Source organism: Oncorhynchus kisutch, linkage group LG3 (assembly GCF_002021735.2).
Source record: "Oncorhynchus kisutch isolate 150728-3 linkage group LG3, Okis_V2, whole genome shotgun sequence".
Lineage (NCBI taxonomy): Eukaryota > Metazoa > Chordata > Actinopteri > Salmoniformes > Salmonidae > Oncorhynchus > Oncorhynchus kisutch.
In genome coordinates, this window is record NC_034176.2 from 23,786,811 (window position 1) to 23,813,427 (window position 26,617).

A 26,617-nucleotide genomic window follows, 5' to 3' on the forward strand; every position below is an offset into this window, starting at 1 on the left:
GTGGACAACTACAAATACCTAGGTGTCTGGTTAGACTGTAAACTCTCCTTCCAGACTCACATTTAAGCATCTCCAATCCAAAATTAAATCTAGAATCGGCTTCCTATTTCGCAACAAAGCCTCCTTCACTCATGCTGCCAAACATACCCTCCTAAAACTGACCATCCTACCGATGCTCGACTTCGGCGATGTCATTTACAAATAGCCTCCAACACTCTACTCAACAAAGTGGATGCAGTCTATCACAGTGTCATCCGTTTTGTCACCAAAGCCCCATATACTACCCACCATTGCGACCTGTACGCTCTCGTTGGCTGGTCCTCACTTCATACTCGTCGCCAAACCCACTGGCTCCAGGTCATATACAAGTCTCTGCTAGGTAAAGCCCCGCCTTATGTCAGCTCACTGGTCACCATAGCAGCACACGCTCCAGCAGCACGCGCTCTCACTAGTCACTCCCAAAGCCAATTCCGCCTTTGGCCGCCTTTCCTTCCAGTTCTCTGCTGCCAATAACTGGAGCGAACTGCAAAAATCACTGAAGCTGGAGACTCATATCACCCTCACTAGCTTTAAGCACCAGCTGTCAGAGCAGCTTACAGATCAATACACCTGCACCAGCTCACAGATCACTACATGCCCATCTGTAAATAGCCCATCCAACTACCTCATCCCCATACTGTATATATATATATATTTATCTTGCTCCTTTGCACCCCAGTATCTCTACTTGTACATTCATCTTCTGCACATCAATCACTCCAGTGTTTAATTGGTATATTGTAATTACTTGCCACCATGGCCTATTTATTGCCTTACCTCCCTTATCTTACCCCATTTGCACACACTGTATATAGACTTTTTCTACTGTGTTATTGACTGTATGTTTGTTTATTCCATGTGTAACTCTGTGTTGTTGTATGTGTCGAACTGCTTAGCTTTATTCTTGGCGAGGTCGCAGTTGTAAATGAAAACTTGTTCTCAAATAGCCTACCTGGTGAAATAAAGGTGAAATAAAAAAAATGAAATAGAAACGGAATCAATATGCTGTGCATTAAATACGCCTAGGTTCTTGAAACGGGTCTTCTTTTGAGCGCACTATGAAAGTAAGTTTATCAACTATAAGCTGTGTGATTTATGCTATCAAATTGTTTGATATTGAGATTCATTTTTAGGAATTGGAATTGTGTCAAGTGTTATGACATGGTTGGCAATGATGAAATAAGGTGCAATTCGTTGTTCAATGGGCCACTGTGTGATTAAATTCTAATCATTGTGGGCTCCTTCAGAAATTATATTATACATCCAATAATTTATTAAAAGTAGCTTTACACATTTAAAATTCAATGTGAAAAATATTTTTGTCTCAAAAACCTTTTAAGTAATATTTGTTAACTGCTAGTTAAATCATTATCTGGGGTTTAACCCTCTGTTCTGTCTAGTATAGGATGGCTACACCCATTCCCAGCAAGTCCTATCCAACTCCCTTTTATGTCATCCTCCAGTGTTTGTCTGGACAAGTATGGTATGTCTGGCCAAATCAACATTACTGAACACTGAACATGTCATCTGATTGAGGTGCTGTTGCTGTGTGCCAAATCTGGTTCTGGCAATTTAATGTGGGTATAAAAATGGTTACACATGCTGATTATGTTGATTACCGGACAATTACCGTGAACAGAACATGTGGTTGAGGTCGAAAGTAAGTAGATAATCATATTCTTTGGAGTTTTTTAAATAAATCAGTTGTGCTGCTGGACACAGGACTAAATGTTACTGAGTAAATAACTTGTGTCTTTTTGTCTCTTCTGAACCCTGTATATAGACTCATTATTGTTATTTTATTGTTACTTTATTTTTTACTTTAGTTTATTTAGTAAATATTTTCTTAACTGCAATGTTGGTTAAGGGCTTGTAAGTAAGCATTTCTCCGTAAGGTCTACAACTGTTGTATTCGGCCCATGTGACAAATATAATTTGATTCGATTTTTCTTAACACACTTAAACCTGTGCGCCTGGCAGCTACAACCATACCCCGATCAAAAGCACTTAAATCTTTTCTCTTGCCCATTCACCCTCTGACTGGTACACATACACAATCCATGTCTCAATTGTCTCAAAGCTTAAAAATCCTTCTTTATCCTGTCTCTTCTCCTTCATCTACACTGATTGAAGTTGATTTAACAGGTGACATCAATAAGGGATCATAGCTTTTACCTGGATTCACCTGGTCAGTCTGTCATGGAAAGACCAGGTGTTCCTAATGTTTTGTACACTCAGTAAATCTAAGTTCTTTTATAATGGTTGACTTTAATGGAGCTTGTCAAATAAAAATCACCTTTTCAGCACCAAAAAACAGTGAGTGACATGCACTAGACTCAAGGGACAGCCTCTGAAATCCACACGAAAGGTAGGATGAAGCCTCTTGTTCAACAGTTTAGATTTGACTCAAATATATGTGATAAAAAATTCACAGCGTGCTCCATGGGGAACCTCTGCATTGGGATGACAGTGATGAGATCAGACACAATAGCTGGGGTGCTCTACGGGTTCATTTGACAGTGGTTCATCAGGCAGACACACCAGCATTCTGGAATAGCTACTGAGGTTGAATTTAGAGGTGGTGGTGGTGGGGGGATGTTGAGATACTTCTTTCACTTCTGCTGCCAGTTTATATCTGTGTGCTTTGTGACTACTCAAGCATTTCAATGGCACTAAGGACACAGGCAGAATAATCAAAACAGACCACATCACAAGCTGGCTGCTACTCTGGATACTTCTGTTACCCCTTGGTGCAACTGTACTTTTGACAGGCCTGTGAGGTGCATGGCAGAATATGTCTAAACAGACAGCAGGATCATACAGAAAAATGTGCATTAGGAGAAGTGTAACTCTTCAATGGCTGTGTGAGGTGGAACTGGAACTGGAACTGGAACATGCTGCCATGGAAATACTGGGACATTTTCAGCTTCCAGGAATTATGTACAGATTCTCGCGACATGGTGCCGTGCATTATGCCTGCCCATATCATAACCCCACCGCCACCATGGAGCACTCATGTCACAATGTTGACATCAGCAAAACCCTTGCTACACGACGCCATGCCTGGTACAGTTGTAACTGGGATTCATCCTTGAAGAGATCATCGAAGGTGAGCATTTGCCCACAGTCGGTTAATACACCGAACTGCAGCCAGGTCAAGACACTGGTAAGGATGATGAGCATGCAGATGAGACGGGTTCTTTGGTTGTGCAAACCCAGTTTCATCAGCTGTCCGGAGTTGCAAAGAAATAGCCTTATCTCAGACTGGCCAATAAAAAGAAAAGATTAAGATGGGCAAAAGAACACAGACACTGGACAGAGGAACTCTGCCTAGAAGGCCAGCATCCCAAAGGCGCCTCTTCACTGTTGACGTTGAGACTGGTGTTTTGCGGGTACTATTTAATGAAGCTGCCAGTTGAGGACTTGTGAGGAATCTGTTTCTCAAACTAGACACTCTAATGTACTTCTCCTCTTGCTCAGTTGTGCACCGGGGCCTCCCACTCCTCTTTCTATTCTGGTTAGAGCCAGTTTGTGCTTTTCTGTGAAGGGAGTAGTACACAGCTTTGTATGAGATCTTCAGTTTCTTGGCAATTTCTCGCATGGAATAGCCTTCATTTCTCAGAACAAGAATAGACTGATAAGATTCAGAAAAAAGTTATTTGTTTCTGGTCATTTTGATCCTGTACTCGACCCACAAATGCTGATGCTCCAGATACTCAACTAGTCTAATGAAGGCCAGTTTTATTGCTTCTTTAATAATAAAAAAAAATGTTTTCAGCTGTGCTAACATGATTGAAAAAGGGTTTTCTAATGATCATTTAGCCTTTTAAAATGATAAACTTGGATTAGCAAACACAACTTGCCATTGGAATACAGAAGTGATGGTTGCTAATAATGGGCCTCTGTACACCTATGTAGCTATTACATAAAAAATCTGCCGTTTCCAGCTACAATAGTAATTTACAACATTAACAATGTCTACACTGTATTTGTGATCAATTTGATGTTATTTTAATGAACAAAAAATATATTTTATTTAAAAAACAAGGACATTTTAAATTGACCCCAAACCTCTGAACGGTAGTGTACATCTATATACAGTGGGGAGAACAAGTATTTGATACACTGCCGATTTTGCAGGTTTTCCTACTTACAAAGCATGTAGAGGTCTGTCATTTTTATCATAGGTACACTTCAACTGTGAGAGACGGAATCTAAAACAAACATCCAGAAAATCACATTGTATGATTATTAAGTAATTCATTTGCATTTTATTGCTTGACATAAGTATTTGATCACCTATCAACCAGTAAGAATTCCGGCTCTCACAGACCTGTTAGTTTTTCTTTAAGAAGCCCTCCTGTTCTCCACTCATTACCTGTATTAACTGCACCTGTTTGAACTCGTTACCTGTATAAAAGACACCTGTCCACACACTCAATCAAACAGACTCCAACCTCTCCACAATGGCCAAGTCCAGAGAGCTGTGTAAGGACATCAGGGATAAAATTGTAGACCTGCACAAGGCTGGGATGGGCTACAGGACAATAGGCAAGCAGCTTGGTCAGAAGGCAACAACTGTTGGTGCAATTATTCAAAAATGGCAGAAGTTCAAGATGACGGCAATCACCCTCGGTCTGGGGCTCCATGCAAGATCTCACCTCATGGGGCATCAATGATCATGAGGAAGGTGAGGGACCAGCCCAGAACTACACGGCAGGACCTGTTCAATGACCTGAAGAGAGCTGCGACCACAGTCTCAAAGAAAACCATTAGTAACACACTACGTCGTCATGGATTAAAATCCTGCAGGGCACGCAAGGTCCCCTACTCAAGTCAGCTCATGTTCAGGCCCATCTGAAGTTTGCCAATGACCATCTGGATGATCCAGAGGAGGAATGGGAGAAGGTCATGTGGTCTGATGAGACAAAAATAGAGCTTTTTGGTCTAAACTCCACTCGCCGTGTTTGGAGGAAGAAGAAGGATGAGTACAACCCCAAGAACACCATCCCAACCGTGAAGCATGGAGGTGGAAACATCATTCTTTGGGGATGCTTTTCTGCAAAGGGGACAGGACGACTGCACCATATTGAGGGGAGGATGGATGGGGCCATGTATCGCGAGATCTTGGCCAACAACCTCCTTCCCTCAGTAAGAGCATTGAAGATGGGTCGTGGCTGGGTCTTCCAGCATGACAACGACCCGAAACACACAGCCAGGGCAACTAAGGAGTGGCTCTGTAAGAAGCATCTCAAGGTCCTGGAGTGGCCAAGCCAGTCTCCAGACCTGAACCCAATAGAAAATCTTTGGAGGGAGCTGAAAGTCCGTATTGCCCAGCGACAGCCCCGAAACCTGAAGGATCTGGAGAAGGTCTGTATGGAGGAGTGGGCCAAAATCCCTGCTGCAGTGTGTTTAAACCCGGTCAAGAACTACAGGAAACGTATTTTCTGATGTATCAAATACTTATGTCATGCAATAAAATGCAAAATAATTACTTAAAAATCATACAATGTGATTTTCTGGATTTTTGTTTTAGATTCCGTCTCTCACAGTTGAAGTGTACCTATGATAAAAAATTACAGACCTCTACATGTGTTGTAAGTAGGAAACACTGCCGTTTTTGCAGGTTATCAAATACTTGTTCTCCCCACTGTATATACAGTGCCTTGCGAAAGTATTCGGCCCCCTTGAACTTTGCGACCTTTTGCCACATTTCAGGCTTCAAACATAAAGATATAAAACTGTATTTTTTTGTGAAGAATCAACAACAAGTGGGACACAATCATGAAGTGGAACGACATTTATTGGATATTTCAAACTTTTTTAACAAATCAAAAACTGAAAAATTGGGCGTGCAAAATTATTCAGCCCCTTTACTTTCAGTGCAGCAAACTCTCTCCAGAAGTTCAGTGAGGATCTCTGAATGATCCAATGTTGACCTAAATGACTAATGATGATAAATACAATCCACCTGTGTGTAATCAAGTCTCCGTATAAATGCACCTGCACTGTGATAGTCTCAGAGGTCCGTTAAAAGCGCAGAGAGCATCATGAAGAACAAGGAACACACCAGGCAGGTCCGAGATACTGTTGTGAAGAAGTTTAAAGCTGGATTTGGATACAAAAAGATTTCCCAAGCTTTAAACATCCCAAGAAGCACTGTGCAAGCGATAATATTGAAATGGAAGGAAGGCCCATGATCACTCTGGATGAACTGCAGAGATCTACAGCTGAGGTGGGAGACTCTGTCCATAGGACAACAATCAGTCGTATATTGCACAAATCTGGCCTTTATGGAAGAGTGGAAAGAAGAAAGCCATTTCTTAAAGATATCCATGAAAAGTGTCGTTTAAAGTTTGCCACAAGCCACCTGGGAGACACACCAAACATGTGGAAGAAGGTGCTCTGGTCAGATGAAACCAAAATTGAACCTTTTGGCAACAATGCAAAACGTTATGTTTGGCGTAAAAGCAACACAGCTCATCACCCTGAACACCATCCCCACTGTCAAACATGGTGGTGGCAGCATCATGGATTGGGCCTGCTTTTCTTCAGCAGGGACAGGGAAGATGGTTAAAATTGATGGGAAGATGGATGGAGCCAAATACAGGACCATTCTGGAAGAAAACCTGATGGAGTCTGCAAAAGATATGAGACTGGGACGGAGATTTGTCTTCCAACAAGACAATGATCCAAAACATAAAGCAAAATCTACAATGGAATGGTTCAAAAATAAACATATCCAGGTGTTAGAATGGCCAAGTCAAAGTCCAGACCTGAATCCAATCGAGAATCTGTGGAAAGAACTGAAAACTGCTGTTCACAAATGCTCTCCATCCTTCCTCACTGAGCTCGAGCTGTTTTGCAAGGAGGAATGGGAAAAAATGTCAGTCTCTCGATGTGCAAAACTGATAGAGACATACCCCAAGCGACTTACAGCTGTAATCGCAGCAAAAGGTGGCGCTACAAAGTATTAACTTAAGGGGGCTGAATAATTTTGCACGCCCAATTTTTCAGTTTTTGATTTGTTAAAAAAGTTTGAAATATCACTTCATGATTGTGTCCCACTTGTTGTTGATTCTTCACAAAAAAATACAGTTTTATATCTTTATGTTTGAAGCCTGAAATGTGGCAAAAGGTCGCAAAGTTCAAGGGGGGCGAATACTTTCGCAAGGCACTGTATGTGGCATAGGGTGGTCTAGCGGTCTAGGCCGCTGCCTCCGGTGCATACAAGGACTTCATTTTATTTATATACACAGTGCCCGTCATAGGTTTTGACACACCTACTCATGTGAAGAGATAAAAACTATGAAAAAACACAAATGGACTCATGCAGTAACCAAAACAACTGTTAAACAAATTTGAGATTCTTCAAAGTAGCCAACCTTTGCCTTGACAGCTTTGCAAATGATTGGCATTCTCTCAACCAGCTTCACCTGGAATGCTTTTCCAACAGTCTTGAAGGAGATCCCACATATGTTGAGCACTTGTTGGCTGCTTATCCTTCACTCTGCAGTCCAACTCATCCCAAACCATCTCAATTGGGTTGAGGTCGTGTGATTGTGGAGGCCAGGTCATCTGATGTAGCACCATCACTCTCCTTCTTGGTCAAATAGCCCTTACACAGCCTGGAGGTGTGTTGTGGGTCATTGTCCTGTTGAAAAACAAATGATACTCCAACTAAGCACAAACTAGATGGCATGGCGTATTGCTGCAGAAAGCTGTGATAGCCATGCTGGTAAGTGTTCCTTGATTTCTAAATAAATCACTGACAGTGTTACCAGCAACGCACCCCCCCTACCATCACACCTCCTCCTCCGTGCTTCACCATGGGAACCACACATGTGGAGATCATCCGTTCACCTACTCTGTGTCTCACAAAGACACAGCGGTTGGAATACAAAATCTCAAATTTGGACTCATCAGACCAAAGGACAGATTTCCATTGGTCTACTGTCTATTGCTCATGTTTCTTGGCCCAAGCAAGTCTCTTCTTCTTATTGGTGTCCTTTAGTAGTTTCTTTGCAGCAATTCGACCATGACGGCCTGATTCACATAGTCTCCTTATACCTTGTCACAACACAACTAATTAGCTGAAACACAAGAAGAAGGAAAGAAATTCCACAAATGAACTTTTAGGCACACCTGTTAATTGTAATGCATTCCAGGTGACTTCCTCATGAAGCTGGTTGAGAGAATGCCAAGAGTGTGCAAAGCTGTCATCAAGGTAAAGGGTGGCTACTTTGAATAATCTATTTATATTTTGATTTGTTTAACACTTTTTTGGTTACTATATGATTCCATATGTGTTATTTCATAGTTTACAATGTAGAAAATAGTAAAAAATAAAGAAAAACCCTTGAATGCGTAGGTGTGTCCAAACTTTTGAATGATATTGTATATATATTGTTTTGTATCTATTTTTCTTTTTAAGTCTTTGTTTATTTGATAGAGAGATTATGGTGAAATATAGAGTGCTGAAATAGCAGTTAGCTGGATTGGAACCCATGCTGCAACAGTACATGTGCACCGGAGACATGTGCATCTAGCGGCTAAACTGCTAGATCACCCACCCGCAGCTTACTACTTTTAATGATCTAATAAATTCAATCAATCAAGAATAAATATACCTGTAAGGTTCCTGTCTAACTGTAAGATGTGTTGGTGTGTTGGTTCCCCTGGGCAGGAAAATGGTCAGAAAATCCCTGGTGGCTGGGCTGGTAGTTTTGCTGGTGGCTGCAGTGGGAGTGTTCGTGGGGGTGTTCATGGGGATGGGAAACAAGAGCCCCATCTCCCCCTCAGACCATTTCTACTCCAAAGCTGCCGTGGCTGCAGATGCTGGAACGTGCTCTGAGGTGGGGAGGTAAGTAACGTTACATTAGACAACTAATTCCCTTTGATACAATGATTCATGGAGGCAATCAAATGACAGGACATGATTAAGCTCTACAAGGAGAATTACGTGTGTGTATGTGTGTGTGTGTGTGTGTGTGTGTGTGTGTGTGTGTGTGTGTGTGTGTGTGTGTGTGTGTGTGTACCTAGGGACATTCTGAAGAGGAATGGCTCAGCGGTGGATGCATCTATCGCTGCCCTTCTGTGTGTTGGCCTCCTGAACGCTCACAGCATGGGCATTGGAGGGGGGCTCTTCTTCACGATCTATAACGCTTCCACAGGTGAGTCAGTGTGTCCTCAAGCCTCCACAAATGACAAAATGCTAATAAACACATCCATGTCTGCATTTTCTATCACTGCTCGACAGGGAAGGTTGAAACCATTGACGCGAGGGAGACAGCACCCATGAACGCGACAGAAGACATGTTTGGCAATAACACCCAGCTTTCTCGGAAAGGTACCAGTTCTACTGTTCTGGAATGTACGTCAGGTACAGGATAGGTTAGGCAGGTTCTGTGGTTCAAGATAACAGCTGAACAGTTATACGGTAGCTGGAGTGTATCACAGTGAGATGGGGATAGAGAGAAGATGACACTGCGAAAATAGTATGAACCTTCTGGCATCCTCTTCCCTGGTTTTCCATCATTCTAAGGAACATTAGGTCTAACTGTCTGCATCATATGCATGGGTACAACAAGGGGGCAACTGTTTCACCTGTCAAAATGAGGAAATATACTGATATGTATTTCAAATCCTTTGTGAGCAGGGTTTCAACTTTGTGCAAATGGTGGTAAAGTCGTCTCTGCATAACAGGTGGATTGTCTATTGCCATTCCTGGGGAGATCCGTGGTTACGAAATGGCACACAGGAGACATGGCAGGCTGCCATGGAAGGATCTGTTTGAGCCAAGCATTGCTTTGGCACGCATCGGTTTCCCTATAGGCAAAGCCCTGGCCAAAGCCATCTTCAAGAACAAGGACGCTATTCAAGGAGATGCCAATATGTGGTGAGGACAGGACAAACACTGAAATGTTGTTGATTTTATCTGTAAATTCTATATTACTACTACAACCACTTCTACAAATGTACCTTTTTATATCAGCGTGAATGTAATGCTCTATGAAGTGCTGTAATAGGATAAGTTGATTTTATCACAGAGTACCCCATATTTCAACCAATAAAATGTGATTATTTTGATGTCATTCATGGCTTCCTCTGTGATTTATTATGACCACTGATGATTTATTTGATTGGCCACTGTAAAACCTATGATGACAAAGCCATGGGAATTCTGGTCCTTTTATTCTATGGGTTTGCTTGAATAACTCCTGCTAATAAGTTCTCTGTTCTTGATTTTGTACTCCAGTGAAGTGTTCTGTGACTCCCAGAAAAACATCCTGAAGGAAAATGACATCGTTAAATTTCCCAAATTAGCAGACACCTATGAGAGGATAGCAGAGGAGGGACCGAATGTTTTTTACAATGGGACAATGGCACAGACAATTGTGGATGACATCCAGGCAGCAGGTCTTTACATTTGTGCATTATAAAATCCTATTACATCTCTTCATTCTTGTTGTACACTATGAGGATGATCAAGCGAGACAGATCTTATAGGCAGTGTGTCGATGTGCTTCTTGAGCAGTTATTTCCTCTTCTCAGGAGGGATTATAACCCTGGAGGACCTGCTGGAGTACCGGCCTGTGTTGAATGAGAACCCACTGAAGCTGACCGTGGGAGAGTACACCATGCACGTCCCAGACGCCCCCTCCAGCGGCCCAGTCCTGGCACTCATACTCAACATAGTGGACGGTGAGCAGCAGCCTAGCTAACTCTGAGTCTGAACTCAGCCATGCAGACCAGAGGATTTCAGGTTTCCTTCCCCTGTGCTTGGACACTGTTTCCTCCCCCTCCGTAACCACCACCAACCCTCTACACTAATTCAGCCACAGTTAATTCACCAGGGGCCTCATTTATAAATGTTGCATATGCACAAAATATGTCCCAAAACATGCGTGTGCCAGTTTTCACTCAAAAGTGGACGTTATTAAAAACTGAAATTGACTGAGAATGTGCTTATCCTCCCACCTTTAGACCATACGAAGGCACAGTTTGCAGTGGTTGAATTATTGCATTGCAAGAAGGCAACAGTAGCCTAGTAGACTTGTCCAAATGGGGAATAAATTATGACTTATTCATTACAAAAAGTACAGGTAGCTAAATATAATAAAAATATGCAATAATTTGCTGTTAGTGAGAAGAGCAAAAACTAAGTTCTTGACATTTTCCGTATTGACTGACCTTCATGTCTTAAAGTAATGATGGACTATAATTTCCCTTTGCTTATTTGAGCTGTTCTTGACATAAAATGGACTTGGTCTTTTACCAAATACAGCTATCTTCTGTATACCAACACTACCTTGTCACAACACTCACTCACAACACTTGGTTAAAATGCATTAAGAAGGATGAAATTCCACAAATGAACGTTTAACAAGGCACACCTGTTAATTGAAATGCATTCCAGGTGACTACCTCGTGAAGCTGGTTGAGAGAATGCCAAGAGTGTGCAAAGCTGTCATCAAGGCAAAGGGTGGCTACTTTGAAGGATTTCAAATATAAATTATATTTTGATTTGCTTAACACTTTTTTGGCTACTACATTATGCCATATGAATGATTTCATAGTTTTGATGTCTTCACTATTATTCTACAATGTAGAAAATAGTAAAAATAAAGAAAAACCTTGGAATGAGTAGGTGTGTCCAAACTTTTGGCTGGTACTGTACATTAAATCTACTGTATCTCTGATAAATTAACAACTAGTTATTTTTTAGGCTGAAATATTACATCAATATTTTTTGTGTTTTTTTCTTCAGGGTATAATTTTACTGGCACGAGTGTCTCTACGGCCGAGAAAAAGACGTTGACATATCACCGCATCGTGGAAGCATTCCGATTTGCTTATGCCAAGAGGAGCAGACTAGGGGACCCACGCTATCTCAATATCACTGATGTGAGAACCCTGATTCCCATTTTTCAAGTACACAGTTTCACTCACAAATATATATTTGACTTTGAAATAAAGATGGTTTGTAGTTGTTTAAAGAATAGGCTGTTCACCAACTGAATTCCTTTTTTTTTTTACTGATGATTTAATATTCTCTCCAGCTCATCCACAACATGACCTCAGACTACTTTGCTGATGGGATCAGGAGTAAGATCACAGATGACACCACTCATCCCGACAGCTACTATGAGCCAGATTATTTTGTCCCTGACAATCACGGAACAGCACACCTGTCCGTCATAGCAGAGGATGGAAGTGCTGTGGCTGCCACCAGTACAATCAATCTATAGTAAGAGTCCTACAAGGCAAGACCTCCTGAGACAATAGGACTAATGAATACATAATGCTACAGGGTAGATTATAGATATCCAGAGACAGATCATTAATATAGCATACACTCTAAACACCCTTTGCTTGCCGATGGTCTTACTGAGGATTCTCTGTTTTCATTTAACCGTTAAATAACATTCATAGGATATGTAACTCCTATCATTTCCCATCTTCAGTTTTGGCTCCAAAGTCATGTCCCGATCAACTGGCATCATTTTCAATGATGAGATGGATGACTTCAGCTCTCCACACATCACCAATGGCTTTGGAATCCCTCCATCTCCTAACAACTTCATCCAGCCTGGTGAGATATTATAGGAACTAAAATCTATATCCTTATTGCCGGTAAGCTACTGAAAGTTCTCAATTTACACATGGCCCCAATTTGAGCCTTGGCTGGTTTGTTTTCTGAGAATAACTTTGTCTGAATATTTAGCTGTCTCTCTGTTTTAGGTAAAAGGCCTCTATCTTCTATGTGCCCAACTATTATCTTGGACAAAGACAATAGAGTTAAAATGGTGGTGGGAGCCTCTGGTGGAACAAAGATCACCACAGCGACTGCCCTAGTAAGTCTTGAGCCATACAAATAAATTGATAATGTAAAACAGATAAAGCCTACACATGACAGCCATCTATCCTTACATTGTGATATTGTGATGAATCAGAGTATAAGTAGCTTCCTTTTCTCATTTACATAGGTGATTCTGAATTCCTTGTTCTTTGACTACGACCTCAAAAAAGCTGTGACACAACCTCGAATTCACAATCAACTCAACCCAAATATGACAGTAGTGGAGCATGGCTTTGAAAAGGTGGGTAATTTTGAACAATATTGCATAGAATATTGTTTGATGAAAAAATACAAATTAATTTGAAAAAGCTTTTGGCTAACTGAAATGTAATCTGTGCGTGTGTGTAATAGAGCGTATTAGATGGTCTGGCACAGAAGAACCATGTAACAGAGCTGCTGATGACTCCTGGATCAGTAGTTCAGGCGGTGGTGCGACAGGGGGAGCGGCTCTGTGCTGAGTCCGACCCTAGAAAAGGGGGTTATCCAGCGGGCTACTGAGTCTCCATAAAGAAACAGGGCCATTAAGAGACAGGGCCATAGAGAGGCCATGTATCTGCAATGAAACAATGGCTCCTCAAGGAGGCACAGACACTTTTTCTTCAGCCTAAATTCCTTTCAAGACATGGAAAATGAGTTTACTCCACATCAATACCTCCTCTCTTCACACCAAATAATCGGCAACTTTTATTTGCTTTTATTTCAGCATTATTTATTTTTGTGTTTTGAAAAAGAAGTGCGATTGCAACTCTGAGAGTGGCATTTTTTAAATCCTTGCTGTATCAAGAGATCATTGTCAATTATCCTAAAGAAAGAAGTTTATTTATGCAATGCAGTGGGGTAGCAGAACGCTGGACTGAAACTGTCATTTCCTGCTGGTTGTAAATACCAATGGGCCAGAACTGAAATGGACACCATGGATCACCTGATGTACATTCTGAAATAGTTTGCTTATGAAATATTAGCCAACATATTAGTCAAATTACTCTGTGATGATGAGCAATCATTCTGTTTGACAGAAAAATAGCCATTTATCTGAGATTTAAGAAAGGTCATGTTTTAGGGGATAATGTGAACACCAATATGAAAGGTTGTCAAAGTAGTTTGTCTCTGTCCATTGAACAAATCAAATATAGAGAAATTACTGTTTTGTCTCTCCATCAAGGAAAAATGGTCTGTATGTTTTAACCATGTAAAATACCACAGTTGGTCACTGAAAACTCCTCGACTTCCACCTCAGGTCTTAACAGGTCAGGTTGTCAGATCTGTTGGTGCTTTATGGGTTGGCTAAAGCACAAACAGATCTGTCAACCAGGCTACAGGTCTACCATCTGCCTTATGAAGATGTTGGTCACAGGTAGCTACATTTTTATTTTCATGAGAATTCTGATCTGTAACTCTAAAACAGTGATTTCTGTTTTTACTGATTTCATCTCAACTCTGCCCATTGCCCATGGGGGCCTGCTGTTAATAAGGGCTCAAATATGGCTGCCATTGACCTATTCAAATGGTATTTTTATATATTTTTTGTGATGAGGATTGTTAAGAAAGACACATTTTTAATGTTTAATATCGAGTAAGTGAATTTAGTGTATTTAAAAAAATACATGTGCAGATATATTTTTTTAAACTTGCATTGTTCTCATGCCATGCTTGTTGCCATGCTTGTTGCCATGCGTGTTGCCATGCTTGTTGCCATGCTTGTTGCCATGCTTGTTGCCATGCTTGTTGCAATGCTTGTTGCCATGCTTGTTGCCATGCGTGTTGCCATGCTTGTTATTAAACATTTTAAACAAATACATATTTCACATTACTCTGCCTGTTCCACATATTCTGAGGGACATCCTTCTCTGCTTGGATAACTGTAACCTAACTGCTGAACGAATGTTACTGTAGTATGAAATCAAATTATTGAAGCAAGGTTGTAGCAGAATGTTTTACAGTACACAATATGTTAACAACAGCTACATTATGTCTATCCAACTGACTTAAGTACCATTTCATACAAAAACATTTGGCTCAACTTCCTTTAACAGTTTGAAGAACAAAATACCCAGCAGTTTCCTTCTGACAAATCTTGGCAAGATGTGGCATTTGGCACCAACTGTGGCTTTTACAAAAACCTCCAATTGGATTAATCACTGAAGCCATTGAACTGCCTGTGCTTCCATAGACCAGTGAAGTATAAGAAGCTAAATAGACAATAAATCACACATAGGATTCACCCTAAATACTTCCTCTCTATCAAACCGCTCTTCTCTTTTATGAAGTTCTTAATAACTGAAAAGACAAGCACGCTAATAGACCTCACCAGTAGGACTATAGGTGGCAGAGTTGGTGACTTGGCAGTTGAATAAAGAGTCAAAAATTTAACATAGATGTGAAAATCTCCATGAGAATGATATACACTAAATTTACAAAACATTAGGAACACCTGTTCTTTCCACGACATAGACTGACCAGGTGAATCCAAGTGAAAGCTATGATCCTTTATTGATGTCACTTGTTAAATTCACTTCAAAATCATTGTAGATGAAGGGGAGGAGACAGGTTAAAGGAATGTGGCCTGAGACACTATCTGTGTATACTCTACTCTCTTCTTCCTTGTGAGAGTGAAATGATTCATATTCATTCAGACAGCATTCAGCCTGTGGGCAGATGGGGAAGGATGGCTAATGAAGCTGTACATTATATACATAAATAGTAAAGCAAGTGTTTTTCAATCCTTTGACACAGCTCATCTTAACTCATCTTAACTGTAACTAATGGAACATATCCCATGCCCCGACTACTGTGATCCCTATGACAGCACAGGCCTGAACAGAGTCTAGTGTCAACGTTGAGGCTCAGTGCTCACATACAGGGGAGGCCACTGGTGCAGAGAACATCTAGCGTCAATGATCACATAGCCCATCTAGAGTTGTCTGATGAAAAGACCAGCCATCCCACGGCTGCAGCTCCCTCCATCTCCAGAGATATAAACACACACACACACACACACAAGAGCAGAGTGAATTATGCAGCGTGTGTATATTTACTGTGTGTATTTACACAGGCTCTGTCCCGTTTCTGTTCCACGAGGCCCACCATCTGTGTGTTTATAGAGTGAGGTAGCTAAACACGCCTGGGGCCTTACAGAGTGCTTCCTGTGCAAACATTCAGAAACACACAACTTAAATTGTCGAACTTTCAACACCTGGACTAACCCTGCATGTTAATGGTAAGAGTTATTGTGCAATTGAACAGAAAAACATTCTTCCTGTCTAATGTAAACTGTTGAAATCAACCAAAAAAGTTCAAGTAATGATGACAATGTATTTTTCCTTGCGAGAGGGAATTTCTCAAAAACGAACCCACTCAAACGTTAGTCAATTGCCTTTTACCTAAGTTGGTTCTAGTTTGTACCTCTGAAATTATTAAAGGGCCAGAATGAAATATTTGAAGGCTCAGGGCTGTTTCAGCATGTCACTGCTTCCTTTCAGTAATAAGACTTCTGTGTTTGCAAACCAACGTTAGGTAATGTTTTAAATGCTATTAGACTAAGCTTCTTCTGTATACAAACCAAAGGGCAATTAAGGATATTCAAAAGATCCAAATTGTTTCACAAGACCTTTTCTTAGATCAGTGTCATTATGAAGAGATAATGTGAACGTAGTGGCGCTCATGACTGGCACATTAAAAAATGACCACTCTTAGAGGTTGCATAAATCTACACCAGACTAACCAAAACAATATGCAGTGTCATTGCTTAGCTCAGTTTCCCACAGAATGTGTTACGTTATGGCACACACACAGAGATCTAATTTCAGTTCATCTCAGAACTATCCCATTAAAATTAGGAAATATTTTCACTTCATTTAAATAGTTGAAATTACATTGTTCATTGGCATGCTCCAACTGAAGAAAAATCACCTTGCTCTCTAAAATGTATTCATCTTCTGCCCGGCTCTGATGTTACAGTCATTCATCATATCGCGGTGGGTAAAACTGGCTCTCCCTGACAGCTCGGTTAAGCCTTCCTCATTCTCTAAGCATAGATGATTAGATGCTCTATGCTAGACATCTCTGTCTTGACCTCTGATGAGATCCCACCACTGGGACTTTGAAAAATATGTTGATGATATCTATTCTATTGACATCCTTCAGAGGCAATGACAACCTCGGAAGGATTCTTTCCTGAATAAGGTCAAACTCATTGTTGACTACTGGTATGTACCCTATGCTGAAATTCAAATACTATGTGGGTGTTATGTATGCAAATTAAATACACAAAGGTTGTGGGGAGGCCCAGCCAGGCTGCACTTTTTCTCCAATAGCTGTGATCGCCATCTAGTGGTAGTGTAGTCAGAAACATTTTCAGGTGGAACAAATTAGTGATTTTCAGGTTCGCAGTTTCACAAGAAAAAAGGACAACAAACTTGGAAGATTATAGAGACTTGAAGTTTGATCTTTATATTGTATAAAAATGATACACGTTTGCAATGTAAAATTGGGAGTGCCTAAACCAGTTGTTTCTCTACTAATGCAGCAATTTGAAACAAAAGATAGCATGAAATGTGAAGTTCATGACAAAGAGAGTACACCAGTATATGTACCGGTCTGTGTTAGGGTGGTGATGACTGTTCAGAGTCGCATGGCGACGGCTGCAGCTCCAGCAGGTGGAACAGCTTGGCACATTTGTTGCATTGGGGGGGGTTTGGCCTAGGGTGTGGTGCATTCGGGCCTGCAGGTAGTGGATGTCCCACAGACGCCCCTTACAGTCCAGCATGGAGAAGTAGGCTACAGCCTCAACCAGAGTCTGCATAGCCAGGCCCAGACCTGGAGGGAGACAACAGGGAATCAGATGTTTGGGTTGTGTAAATATCCAAAATTGTAGTGTAATTCTCATTGCTGATACTGCTCATGTGACTCAAAAGAAAATACAATGCGGAAAGACTCCTATGTATACTCAAATGATAAAGTCCTCCTAACCACCAACAAACATGTACATTTCTTTGAGAAAGTGATATGAAGCTTTGCTGTTGGGGATGTGTGGTACCTGCATGCCTCTGAACACTGGGCTGGGACCCAGCAGTGGCCACCTGACAGCGGGCTGGCAGCAGCAGAGCTCTTCCCTTATCCATGACGGCTCATGGGCCAGGATGGGATAATAAAGGACACACAGAGTCTGTTCCAGCACTCCCAGTATCAACTGGACAGGGAGACAGAAAACAACACAAACTATTGATGGAGTTTTTAAATATAGCCCAGTATGAATTTCCTTGTTTTGCCTACATGTGGGAGTATGCTTTGCATGCAGTATACAGTTCCGTCTAAGGTCAAGAGATTAAAGATTTGTATATCTGAGAATATGTGTGTATACACCAAGCATACCAGGCTTACATATTGCGTGTGTTGACCTGAGTGAAGGCCAGGTGCAGGATAGTCAGAGACCAGGGCATGTAGATGGTGCTGTCTGGCCAGGGCCTGCAGCAAGAGAGCAAGGGATGTGGCAACACCTGACAACTCTCAATGCAACTCTGCAATGGCCAGCATCACCCTGCACAAGGCACACACACAAATATAAAAACACAGCCACACAACCCTTAGCCAAACAAATACTGTAGCTTTGACAAATTGATAAACACATATTCAAACAACATTCTAGGACTCCATCGACAGTTGAGGTCTGGTGTTTTTATTTAGTGTCCTGGCCCACCTGATGCTCATCTCTGAGTACTTGGTCTTCTCACAGTACAGCTGCAGCCTCTGCAGGATACCGTACGCTTTAGTGGTCCGGTTCAGCGCCTTCGGCACTTGAGCTTTCCTGTTAACACAACACATACACAGGTAAACTGCCAAAATAAAGGAAACACCAACATAAAGTGTCTTAACAGGGTGTTGGGCCACCACGACCAGCCAGCAGCTTCAATGCACCTTGGCATAGATTCTACAAGAGTCTGGAACTCTATTGAAGGGATGCGACACCATTCTTTGACAAGAAATTCCATCATTTGGTGTTTGTTGATGGTCGTGGAGAACTCAGGTGCCTCTCCAGAATCTCCTATAAGTGTTCAATTAGGTTGTGATGACAGACAGCCATGCATATGGTTTACATAGTTTTCATGCTCATCAAACCATTCATTGACCACTCGTGCCCTGTGGATGGGGGCATTGTCATCCTGGAAGAGACCACTCCAATCAGTATAGAAATGATTCACCATAGGTTAAAAGGTGATCACTCAGAATGGCTGTGAATGTATTGCCGTTTAACTTGCCCACTAAGGGGTTGAGTAGACCAAAACAATTCAAGAAAAATGTACCCCACACCATAACAGAGCCGCCAGAACCCTAATTTACTCAAGTGTTTCCCTTATTTTGGCAGTACCTGTACATACAGTTAACTAGAACAGTGGTTCCCAAACTGTGGGACCGAGGGGGGGACTCAGCATGGTTTTAAACTTACTCTTGAAAGTTGTAATAGTAGAATGTACAAGGTGCAATTTCGAAATTGGGTCGTGCATCATCAGTTTTCCTCTTGTCATGTCAATCATTCTATACCTTAAAGAGCTATTTATAACTTGTCAGAAAAGTCCAGATCAACTAGCCCATGTCAGCTAATGTTATTCTTTTTCTTTTTTTAAATTTTTAGCCCATAGATATTGCTGTAATTTGTTTGTGACTCAAATATCACATGAATACACAGTAGACATGGCAAAATGCATAGAAAATTTGCACAATTTTCTTTACACCCCATGACAAATTCTGTAGAATTTCAGGAAATAAGCTTTAAACCGGCAAACTTCTCTTCACCAACAAGAGGGGTGTGAACAGTTTGTGTCATGAACAGTGCCTATAGAAATAGACGAAGCGCATGCTCGGGGGGGGGGGGGGGGGGTCAAGTCTAAAGTTGATGGATAGAGATGAGTAGGAGTTCAGATTGCCTCACCTTGGCATGTTGGGTGTGAGGGGGAAACTGCTCCTTCAGATGCTTCAGGACCTCAGACACAGCCCCATACAGGCCCTGGAGAGAAAGAAACAGGAGCTAAAACAAGTTTCATTCAGACAGTACCAGTGCACATCTCCTGAGATGTAATCTGGATCACATCAATGCTTGTGAAACAGCCCTGAGGGAGATGGGACAGAAGACAGATAAGAGGTGGAGCCAGAGACAGAAGTGGAGCCAGAGACAGAGGTGGGAAGAGGTGTACTAACTACAGTATCTGTTCAGCATGCAGCTCAGCCAGGTGGCAGAGGGAATTGTGGTTCACATTGCTGCCAAATATGTGAGTGACAACCAGGTTTTGTTATTTTATATTAAATTCATTGCAGTTTGAATCTTTTATTTTTAGTATGGACTCTTTATGTCAGGGAATGTCAGAATGAGTGAAGGAGACCCACCTCTTGCCATACATCATCCATATGGATGAAGTCTGAGCCAGACTGATGTCTATGAGCTCTGACAGGCTGTGCTTCCAGCACTTTGCAGAATGTCTGTGTCCTTCAGAGCATCCATGAGCTCATGGGCTGTCTTGCCCTGGATCGCCCCCTGCTGGACCAGGGAATGAATGACCAGATATGCCAAATACTGAGGAGAGAAAATCAAATGAAAAGGAAAGCCCCTCTGAAAACTATTTTATTTGTCACATGCTTCATAAACAGGTGTAGACTTAACAGTGAAAGACTTATTTTCGGGTCCTTTTCCAACAATACAGAGTGTTAAAATATATATATTTATATATTTACAGAAAAATTGTGTTAAGAGGAATTATTACACAGTGAACAACAAATAACAATAATGAGTAAAAATAACATGGCAGGGGTACAACATAATTGCGGTAGCTATGTAGAAATAGCTAGGGATAAAATGACTAGGCAACAGGATAGACAATAGGAAGTAGTAGCAGCGTATGTGGTGAGTGTGAAAGTGTGTGTGAGTTAACAGTAGGCCAGAACGGAGATGTACGGAGTTACCCAATATTTGATGCCAAACACATTGGCATGGACCACCCCATTGGTCATCATTGGGTTGAAATACAAACTTTCATGTACGCTTGACATTGTTTAAATTGAAAAGGTAACTAGCTAAATTAGCTTCTAAATATTATAAAGTTACTTTTCAACAACGTTGTATGAAGCCCAATAATCAAGAAAAACATGCAACAGTTCGCAAACCATGTTATCAAGCTACTGTAGCTAGCTAACGTTAGATAGCTAGACTGATTTCCTTGCTTGTTAGTTAACTACTTGAGAGACTGGCTAACTATCTTATACTGTAGTGAGCAATTTTAAAGTCTGCAACATATGGCATTATTGACAGTAGTACTTGTATGAATTCGAACAACATCTAGATGTTAACTTCTTCGATGAGTTTGAACGGCGGTTGGCATCCAATAAATGTTCCATTGCTGCCACCTACTATATTGGACTATAACTCCCTTATATGCTTATTCAACAACAACTAAAAAGCAATAAACAAAAAAATAACCATACTGCTCTGTCTAACGCAACAAACACCCTGCCCTTTTTCTGTCCCTACCTAGTGACGTGCTATATGGCCACGCCCCTAAATGTCAGTACATACTGTAGTGTCGATTACAGATTATTCAAATGAAATTGTATTAGTCACATGCTTCGTAAACAACAAGTGTCAAATAATAGTGAAATGCTTACTTACTGGTCCTTCCCAACAATGCAGAGAGAGAGAAAATAGAGAAATAATAGAAAATTAATAAGTATTTTAAGTATTTCTCTGGTAGTGGTAGAAGTTTATTTTTTTTAAACTTTAAGGCCAAGCAGTTAAATATAGTCAAAGTTACATTTAGTAAAATAATTGGTCTGATTCGTTTGATAGACTACACTATCAACCGTATTACTTTGGATTGTGGGGCACTTAGATCACATCACAAATAACTACACTCAGACTAGCCTACCACACTTTTATAAACTATCCTACTAGAATACCACAGTATATGAACCTGTAATAATAGAGTACAGAAGATAAGTAGGCATTGTTGAAGTTTAAAATAAATTCAAAAACGTTAGAAGGTTCGCAGGTTCAGCAACGGTTGAAGAATTGGAACATTTACTGTACCTGGATCAAAAATCTAATAATATGCTTAGTAGAAAGCATATTTATCTTTAATTTACAATCGGTAGAAACTATGAGAAAGGAAGGTTCAGAACTTTTGTGAAACATCACAATATATGGCAAATATAAATTAAAACTGGATGGTGTTTTATTCATGTCACTTTAATAATGTTTACATATCTTGCATTACTCATTGTATTATTTTTTATTGTTTTATGTTGTACCTTTATTTAACTAGGCAAGTCAGCTAAGAACAAATTCTTAGTTACAATTACAGCCTACCAGGGAACAGTGGGTTAACTGCCTTGTTCAGGAGCAGAACGACAGATTTTTCCATTGTCGGCTCAGGGATTCGATACAGCAACCTTTTGGTTACTGGTCCGACGCTCTTAATACTGTATTCTAAACTATCTTCTGTATCTTAGTCTATGCCGCTCTGATATTGCTCATCCATATATGTATTCTAAACTATCTTCTGTATCTTAGTCTATGCCGCTCTGATATTGCTCATCCATATATGTATTCTAAACTATCTTCTGTATTTTAGTCTATGCCGCTCTGATATTGCTCATCCATATATGTATATATTCTTAATTCCATTCATTTACTTAGATTTGTGTGTATTAGGTATTTGTTGTGAAATTGTTCGATATTACTTGTTAGATATTGCTGCACTGTAGGAACTAGAAGCACAAGAATTTCGCTACACACCCAATAACATCTGCTAAACACGTGTATGTGACCAATAACATTTGATTTGATTTGTTCAGCGATATATGAATGGGAGGGGTTGAGTGGAGCTGAAGGATAGGACTAAAAACAAACAAAAGATGACTACTGTAAAACATATTGTCTGTAAAATGTATATAGTATGTATAAGCTGGAAGTAGAAGCCTAAGTGTCGTTGTCCATTAGTTTACTCCAATTAGGGTCGAGTTAGGGGAAATAATAAAGGAAAATACATACATACATTTTAAAAGTATATATTTTATATAGATATATTTACAAAAAGTATATATATATGCGGGTTTGGAAATGATGCAGACATTACATTGATAGAAGCCACAATTTATATGCAATATTAAAGCTGATCAACCCCCTAAAATACAATTTAAGCCAAGTTTAAGTTTTAAAAAACGTTATCCTTTACTTCGAAAATACATTAATTTCGTAATCAAACGATAAAGCTGTTAAAACAAAGTTATGACTGGATAGATAAATAAAGTAAGGATACAGGGGTGGAAGACCTAATGGATGGAGGGATTAATGTATGGTTGGATGAAACGAAGTGAGGGCAGGTGTTCGGCAGTTGGGAGCGAAGGACACTGTTCATGTTCGATGCCCACATGCAGAAACGCCCCTAATTGCGCCCTGCAGTTGTACACTATTGGACTTGACGGGATATTTTTGTTGTGGTACAATTAGTTATGCAAGAAATGACGGTGGAAATATTTTGAGTTGGTACATGAAAATGTAACACCAAAAGTACATTTGGTGGAAACAAATCTCTGATGAGAAAATGTACATATTGTTTTTATGCGGATTTGAAAATATGCGCATGAAAATCTGTCGACAATTGGATGTGAAGAAGACATACCTACACAAATCAAGTTTAAGTCGTCTCTCTACTAAACGAGCGCAAATTTTAGGTAGCCTAGCGGTTATGGTTCGAATCCCCGAGCCGACTAGCTATCGATGTGCCCTTGAGCAAGGCACTTAACCTTAATCGCTACTGTACGTCGTCTGCTAAATTATTAAAACGTACAATGGTGGATAGCAGTGAACAGCAGCGGTAAAGTTAACGCCCTTAAAATTGTGATTGGACATTATGGATACTGCTGCACGAGACTTCGATTCAATTGGTGGAATTTATGTCCATCAAATTACTCTCGCTGTCTAGTTTCATGCTCTAAATGCTGGTGGAAAGAAGGAAGATGTACATGAAGTGAGGATTCCTGAGTTTTTGCAATGGTCAGACTATCCATTTATTGCCACACATTCCACAACTCGGAGTTGCTATGAAGGTACAATTATTTCACAATTATTTGTAGTTGAAATTATACTTTCCTCAATAATCATTAGGTGATTGCTGCCAAGCTAGTTGACTGTCAGCAAATGTGTTAGCTAGCTAGCTAGCTCTAGCTATCTACCCAGATAGATATAGCTAGCTAGCTATGTTGAATGATCTGAGCTCAATCATCTGTAGCTCTTGGCTAGCTAATGCAGCGTTATTGCCAGCTACTGTACTGTCAGTATGTACAGTGCCTAAATAAAGTATCACATCACTTGTCCTTTTTACACATTTTATGTTACAGCCTAAATTTAACATTTATTACATTTAAATTTGTGTCACTGGCCAACACACAAAACCCAATAATGTCGAAGTGGAATTATGTTTTTCGATTATTTTTAATCAAAAATTAAAAGCTGAAATGTCTTGAGTCAGTAAGTATTCAAACTATTTGTTATGGCAAGCATAAATAAGTTAAGGAGTGAACATAGGTTAAACAAGTCACATAATAAGTTGCATGAACTCACTCTGTGTGCAATAATAGTGTTCAGCATGGTTTTTGAATGACTACCTCATCTCTGTACCCTACACATACAGTTATCTGTGAAAGGTCCCTCAGTCGAGCAGTGAATTTCAAACACAGATTCAACCACAAAGACCAGGGATGTTTTCCAAAGCCTCGCAAAGTAGGGCACCTATTCCTTTGAGTATGTTGAAGTTATTATTTGCACTTTAGATGGCGTATTAATACACCCAGTCACTACACATATACAGGCGTCCTTCCTAACTCAGTTTCCGGCTCAGGGTTTCACAATGAGCCCAATGGTAAAACAGAGTTTAATGGCTGTAATAGGAGAAAACTGAGGATGTATCAACAACATTGTAGTTACTCCAGAATATTAACCTAAATGACAGAGTGAAAAGAAGGAAGCCTGTACAAAATACAAATATTCCAAAACATGCATCCTGTTTGAAATAAGGCACAAATGTGACAAATACATATACTTTATGTCCTGAATACAAAGTGTTATGTTTGTGGCAAATCCAACACATCCCTGAGTACCACATGGTGACTGCATCATGTTATGGGTATGCTTGTCATCGGCAAGGACTAGGGAGTTTTTGGGGATAAAAAGAAAGTAGAGTAGAGCTAAGCAGAGGCAAAATCCCAGATGAAAACTTGGTTCAATCTCCTTTCTAACAGACACTGAGAGACAAATGCACCTTTCAGCAGGACAATAACCTAAACACAAGGCCAGATATTACTTACCATAATGAGATTTGCTTACCATGATGACATTGAATGTTTCTGAGTGGCCTAGTTACAGTTTTTATTTATATCTACTTGAAAATCTATGACAAACATGAAAATAGTTCTATAGCAATAATCAACAACAAATTTAACAGAGATTAAAGCATTTTGAAAAGAATAATGGTCAAGTGTTGCACAATCCAGATGTGGAAAGCTCTTAGAGACTTACCCAGAAAGACTCTCAGCTGTAATCGCTGCCAAAGGTGTTTCTATAAAGTATTGACTCAGAGATGTGAATACTTATATTAATGAGATATTTCTGTATTTCATTTTCAATACATTTGCAAAAACGTATACATTTTTTTCTTCACTTTGTCAATAATGGGTATTGTGTGAGGATGGGTGAGATAATTTTTAATTTTTTTAAATTAATTTTGAATTCAAGCTGCAACACAACAAAATGTGTAATAAGTCAAGGGGTATGAGTACTTTCAGAAGGCACTGTAGCTAGCTAAGTTACAATGATGCCAAAATAAGGTTAGCTAGCTACTATTAGCTAGATTTTATTTTCTAACTGTAAGAGCTAGCTAGATTACACTATCTACTCATCTAGGAAATTCTCATTAACCAGCTTTAATTTGCAATATCAGTACTATTGAAGATTGCCCCCAAGACCAAGGGTAGCTTGATGTTTTGCATCTGTACCTACTGCTAGTTGTAGCCAGCTTTGTGAAAGCACAGCAGATTGATTGAAATCATTCCTTGCTTGTGACTGATATTTGTGATTTGAATGGATATTTATAGCATAGTTCAAATCCTCCCTCCTAGGAAGCACGCTTCCTGTCAATGAATGATTATATTTGTTTAATGTATGTTACCATTGTCTGTAGGCTGTTTGGTTGCACATCTGTAGAAATCATGAAGTTCATTCATTGGGCATAATTTTGACTTGATTTATTAGGATCCCCATTAGCTGACGCCAATGGCGACAGCTAGTCTTACTGGGGTCCGACACATGATGAAAAAAACATTACAGACAAAAGACTTCACAATTTACATACATTTAAAAACATGAACGTGTGTGTGTGTGTGTGTGTGCATCTATCAAATTATGTTTAGCCAAGTTTATAGCGGGAGTTATAATGTTCAAAAACAATCATCACATTGTTGCCCACCTAATGCAATTTTGTAATTGTTGTACTATCTCTCTTCAATCAATATGTATTAGTAAAGATTATTGAACAAGTACTGTATTTAATTTCATCATAATACAATCTAAAACTGAGAGACAACTGAGGCAGTTTGCTGATATGAATGAATGATTATTGGTAGAACTAGATCAGCAGGGGACTCAATGCAGATACAGGTCAATGTACCAGGAGAAAC

The 26,617-nt window shown here is 40.1% G+C and overlaps 2 protein-coding genes and 1 long non-coding RNA gene across 4 annotated transcripts in view; 2 read left to right on the forward strand and 1 right to left on the reverse strand.

Annotated features, from left to right (window-relative positions):
* Positions 1-8,717: 8,717 nt before the first annotated feature.
* LOC109871799 (glutathione hydrolase 1 proenzyme-like) lies at positions 8,718-14,692 on the forward strand. The gene is made up of 12 exons (XM_020462816.2): positions 8,718-8,902; positions 9,082-9,212; positions 9,299-9,388; positions 9,745-9,937; positions 10,298-10,458; positions 10,594-10,743; positions 11,810-11,946; positions 12,102-12,289; positions 12,507-12,634; positions 12,784-12,896; positions 13,029-13,142; positions 13,253-14,692. Exons 1-12 carry the CDS (start codon positions 8,730-8,732, stop codon positions 13,397-13,399), a joined length of 1,725 nt encoding a protein of 574 aa, XP_020318405.2. The 5' UTR covers positions 8,718-8,729; the 3' UTR covers positions 13,400-14,692.
* A 2,629-nt stretch (positions 14,693-17,321) lies between these two features.
* Positions 17,322-21,418, reverse strand: LOC116361420 (uncharacterized). The gene is made up of 6 exons (XR_004207583.1): positions 20,279-21,418; positions 19,827-19,901; positions 18,597-18,704; positions 18,281-18,437; positions 17,937-18,089; positions 17,322-17,716 (listed from the first exon to the last, which is right to left on the reverse strand). It is a non-coding gene; the product is annotated as an uncharacterized LOC116361420 (long non-coding RNA).
* Positions 21,419-23,872: 2,454 nt separating this feature from the next.
* LOC109878611 (E3 ubiquitin-protein ligase RNF34) overlaps positions 23,873-26,617 on the forward strand; it is a 28,526-nt gene continuing 25,781 nt past the window's right edge. For both annotated transcript variants that reach the window (XM_020470832.2, XM_020470836.2), the window contains exon 1: positions 23,873-23,992. In XM_020470832.2, coding sequence (XP_020326421.1) covers positions 23,987-23,992 — 6 coding nt within the window. In that variant the 5' untranslated portion in view covers positions 23,873-23,986. The remainder of the gene's footprint in view (positions 23,993-26,617) is intronic.